Source organism: Antrostomus carolinensis, unplaced genomic scaffold (assembly GCF_000700745.2).
Source record: "Antrostomus carolinensis isolate BGI_N321 unplaced genomic scaffold, ASM70074v2 scaffold30086, whole genome shotgun sequence".
Lineage (NCBI taxonomy): Eukaryota > Metazoa > Chordata > Aves > Caprimulgiformes > Caprimulgidae > Antrostomus > Antrostomus carolinensis.
The window spans coordinates 2,818-7,526 of NW_010320264.1; the positions used below are offsets into that span (position 1 = coordinate 2,818).

General features: G+C 59.0%; 1 protein-coding gene across 1 annotated transcript in view; it reads right to left on the reverse strand.

Moving 5' to 3' along the window:
• Positions 1-690: 690 nt before the first annotated feature.
• LOC104526170 (phosphatidylinositol 3-kinase regulatory subunit beta) overlaps positions 691-4,709 on the reverse strand; it is a gene marked incomplete at its 5' end in the record, with an annotated part of 4,403 nt that continues 384 nt past the window's right edge. The window contains 10 exons of the mRNA XM_010169549.2: positions 691-1,470; positions 1,735-1,905; positions 2,119-2,190; positions 2,487-2,663; positions 2,875-3,017; positions 3,295-3,420; positions 3,651-3,831; positions 3,976-4,074; positions 4,185-4,290; positions 4,593-4,678. Of these exons, the coding sequence (XP_010167851.2) occupies positions 1,278-1,470; positions 1,735-1,905; positions 2,119-2,190; positions 2,487-2,663; positions 2,875-3,017; positions 3,295-3,420; positions 3,651-3,831; positions 3,976-4,074; positions 4,185-4,290; positions 4,593-4,678 (1,354 nt within the window). The remainder of the gene's footprint in view (positions 1,471-1,734; positions 1,906-2,118; positions 2,191-2,486; positions 2,664-2,874; positions 3,018-3,294; positions 3,421-3,650; positions 3,832-3,975; positions 4,075-4,184; positions 4,291-4,592; positions 4,679-4,709) is intronic.

Consider the following 4,709-nt stretch of genomic DNA (forward strand, 5'->3'; position numbering starts at 1 on the left):
TCTGCTGCCCTCAGAACTCAGACACACACCAAATCCCTGCCCGCGCCAGCCAGCCACGACGGGCAGCGCTACAGCAACCCCCAGCTCCTTCACCCCAACTCCCCATACAGTACTCAGGATTATAAGTGCTTTGCATACATAATATGACGTCATGCATATACATTTCTATACGCTCAGGCCCTTGGCCCGGCGGAGATACCGTCCTCCTGCAGCACAGAGGTCCTTCATTTCGCGTAGGGCTCGTAGTGTGCATCAGACTCCGGCCCCCTCCTGCTTCAGCTGGCAGGCCCCGAGTCTGCCACAGCCTGTTCGGCTGCTGCCCAGGCAGGCGCTTGCGTGTGGTGGTGGTGGGGGTTCAGCAAACACCGGTCCTAGGTCAGCAGCTGATGATGAAAAGAACCGTATTTACAGAGCTCCAGTTGGGTTAATGTTTGTGGAGATTCACTGAAGACAGCTGGGAACAAGGAGCTGTGCGTCCCACGGATTCTGCCGGGAAAAAACTCGGGTACCAACATGGATTTCACAGCTTAGTTGGCACAATGAAGGCGAGAGATTCATCGCTAACCGGATCCTCCCTCCTCAAACAGCAACACTCAAGAGGTGGTTATAACACTAAAGGAACAAGACGGTGAGGTGGGGCACGGCCCAGAGCGGAGACCACGACCGAGAAGCCCCATGGAGGACGGGGTTCCTCCTTCCTAAATAAGTCTCTGCACGGAAGAGCAGCACCCCTCGTACCAGACACCACCGCAGCCTGCGAGGTCACCGAGGGAAGTGAGAGTGGAGGATGCACATGCTCAACTGAGCCTCCTCCTCTTCCTCCTCCAGCATCCAGGCAGGGAGCTCCTCACTCCGAGCTGGCAGCAGCTCAGCCAGGGCAGTGACCAACGCCGTAGCGCACCGAGGAATCGGGGATCTAGCTCTACAGTGATGCGTAGCGAGGCGACCTGCCAGCAAGAAGGGGATCTGATCTGCTTATCGGGGAAAGGGAAGGGGCTGTGCTCGCCCACAGCAATTCAATCACAACTGGATCCCACCTCCTAGAGGCTGGAGCACACTGGGAATCAAACAGCCCAGACTTTTTTTTTGTCCCATCAGCCAACACAAGTTTCAGCTACTGACCAAAAGGGACATCAGGAACGGTCACAGACATCTCAAGAGGCTCTGGAGGGGCAGGAGCACAGAGACTCAACTATACAGGGTGCAAGAGTCCAGAGCCAGAAAAGCAACGCCCTGGGGAGAAGCTGAAGGCAGCTGTTGGGTTGTGCACGGGCTGCTCATCTGGCTGGTGGCTGGGAAAGGACCGGGTGAGCCAGGGTGACATTCAGGGAGTCATTGTGCTGCACCAGGGACGTGTGCTTGTAGTGCAAGACCAGGTCCTTGAGGGAAGCGTAGAGGTTGTAGGGTTCAGCAAACCCGTAGCCGGTCGCCGTTTTGTAGATCACGCAGTGCTTGGTGTCACCATCCACCCTGCCAGGGAGACAAAGGAGCACGGGTCAGTGGCACACCAGGGACAGGGACAGCAGAGCACAAAAGTGTGTCACCACAACAGCCCAAAGATACATCTGGCTCTGGCAGGAGAAGGCGAGGCAGATGGGAGACCCCGGGGAAGCCCAGCCTGCCAGCTGACGCCTCCACCAGCCTCCAGCATCTGGCAAGAGAAGGGCAGAGCGATGGGGGAGCACAGCCCACGCCAACCCCATATCCCACCACGTCTGCTTGGGGGGTACTCACACCACGGAGCAGGCGTAGCATCCCTTCTGGCTGCTCTCGCGGATCAGGAAGGTGCCGTCCCGCTTGCCGCACAGCATCTCTTCTGCCTGCAAGCGGTTGATCTTCCCCACGTACCACGTCCGCTCCTCATGGTGGGGCAGCTCCTCCTCATCGTCCATCATGGAATACTGGCTGTAACCGAGCACAGGAAGGGTCAGACCTTCTCAATTTGGGCACATGGTCCCCACACATCCCTACCCACTGTTAGCTGCTGTCACCCCTTCCAGCAGGAAAGGCGTCCTCAGCTCCCAGGGAGGGAGATGGGACTTGCCCGCAGCCCCCGGAGCAGGGAGAACCATCTACACAGCCCCCCACATCCCACAACGCATGAGCAGGGACACTCACTCCTCCGTCTCGTTCTTGATGCCCAACCACTCGTTGATCTTCTTCTGCCGGGCACCTTTCTGTGTCAGCCACCTGGGGAAGGAGAGGCAGAGCTCAGAGCTCAGAGCTCAGCGCAGGCAGCGCGCCCGGGTTGCGGTGTCTGAGCCAGACACTCGTGCAGTCATCACCAGAGGGCAGCAGCCATCGCCTTTGAGGCACGGCCATGCCCTGAGGCTGCACAGGGCCCCAGGGCTCGCTGCTTCACCAGCCCACAAGCCCGTTTGACAAGCCCTAAAACCCTCAAGGAGGCAGCTGGATGGCTCCCGGGCTGGGCTGGAAGGGCAGCAGGGACCCGCTCCCAGGTCTCTGCCGGGACAGGCACTACATACACCAAGTACTGGTCCCGCAGTTTGCGCAGCTGCATGAGGTCTGGCTTCAGGCTGTTCATGCGCTTGTCGATCTCCCGGTTCTCCGAGGCTTGTTTCTTCAGATCCTGCTCCAGCTTCATCTTGCTGTCGTGGATCTCTGTGATGCGAGACTTGAGCTTCTCCGAGTTCATGAGGATCCTGGGAGAAGGAGGTGGAGGGAGGGGGGGGTTTAGGCTGCGAGCCAGAGTGGGGGAGGCAGAGGAGGCAGCCTGCCAGCTCCAGCCCACAGCACACTGCTGGAGAGACAACGACTGTACGTGCCTCAGCTCTCTGCTGGGCCAGGACCATCCTTCCAGCCCCCAGAGCCCTCCCCCAGGCAGGGCAGGTCACCACCACCCCTTGTCCTCACCGTTGCACCTCCTTCTCGTTGCCCTCCCGCCGGAAGCGCTCGATGTACTCCTTGCTGCATTTCTCCTGCGTCTGACACTGTTCCTCAAAGATCTTGATCGTTTCGTTGAAGGCCTCGATCGCCGTCCTCTTCATCTGCAGCTCCTGAAAAGGGAAGGGAGAGCTGAGGAATGGGGAGCATTTGTGCAGGTTTCTGCCCATTTACATCCCCTCCTTCCCCCTCCCCAAAGCAGCACTGTCCTTGCTGCAGCCAAAATATCCTCCTCTTCAAAGCCCCTTCTTTGGGGAGACCCCTCAAGTCCAGCAGCAGACAAATGGGGCAGTGGGTGCCCCATCTCTGCTCTCCTCTGTGCACAGCAGTGCAGCTGCCAGCAATCAGGGGAGGTCAGGGCAGCCCAGAGGGAAGGCAGAGCCCATGTACCTGGGAAGTGCGCGTGTACTCCTCGTACAGCAGGTCGTACTCCCAGCTCTTGTCCTGGTACTGCTGGTGATAGACCTTCAGCTGCTCCCCGACGGCTTCCACGCTGTCCTCTTTCACCACTTGGTCCTGCCATATGCACAGCCTGACTCAGGACATGTTCCTGCCCCACAGCAGCCCCTTGGCAAGGCAGCTGGTCCCATGAAACACCTTCAGCCCCCCATCACCCCATAAAGCAACATCCCAGCGTGGGGGAAGAGGTGGGACATTGTCATCTACCAAAGGATCAGTGATGGATGAGTAAGTGCCCCTGGTTCAGGCTGTGCTGACCAGCTGCATCCTGGCAGCACGGGCCTCACCTGCTGGTACTTGGAGATGGGGTAGAGCAGTCTGGTGTCCAGCTTGGCATTGTACTGGGCGAGCGACTCGTGCCGGTAATGGGTGATGAGCTCCACCACCGAGCCGAAAGTCAGGGGCTCTGAGAAGCCGTACTTCCCTTCCCGGTGGAAGATCTTGATCAGCTTGTTATTGCCACCCTTCCTGCGGTGGGGAGGAGAGAGAGGGGGGCACTGATCACCACCCTGGTCTGACATCTCAGCATCCAGGCAGCCACGAGCACAGGGACACGTGCTGACACCTCCACCCCAGAGCAGCAGAGGCTCTCGGGGGACCCCAGTGCTCTACCTGAGCGTGAGCGTGTACTCTCCCTGGATCTTGCTGGAGGCATCTCGCACCAAGAAGGTACCATCCGGCGTGTCCCGTAGCTTCTCGTTCACCTCCTCCCTGTGAGGAACATGATTGTCATCATGTGAGGTGTGAGGTGCAACCAGAGCTCCCCTAGATAATCTGATGGACAGGGAACCCAGGATGTGAGCTGCCCCTCACCCCCTTACCTGGAAATGTCACCCCAGTACCACTCGGCGTCCTGCAAGGGCACGCTGTTCCCGTTGGCCAGGCTGGCTGCACTGGGCTTTGGCTTAGGTGGTTTTGGAGGCAAGGCTGTAAGAGAAGGAGGGTTGAAGCAGGGTGAGCCCAAGTCCCAGCTCCCCACAGGTAATCCCGTGGGGCACTGAGTCCCCCCCTCCCTGCAGTGACCATCCTGGGAAGCCCCTCTTGGCCACCATGCTGCCAGGAGCTGCTCCAGGCACATCTACAGCAGCAGATGAGCACCTCGAGCAGGCAACCAGGCAGAGCTGGGCTACAAAAAAGCCCTCAGCAACCCACTCGTGGAGGCAGAGACTCCACACCCATGGAACACAAACGCCAGCGCCTCGGGCCCCAGGGAAGGGGCATCTCAGTACCTGGAGGCAACTGTTCTGGTTCCAACTCCTTCGTTTGCAGAAGTATCTCCAGAAACAGCACAGAGAAGTCAGGGCTCAGCTCTGGGCTGCAGGGAGAAGAGAAGCCAAGTAAGAAGA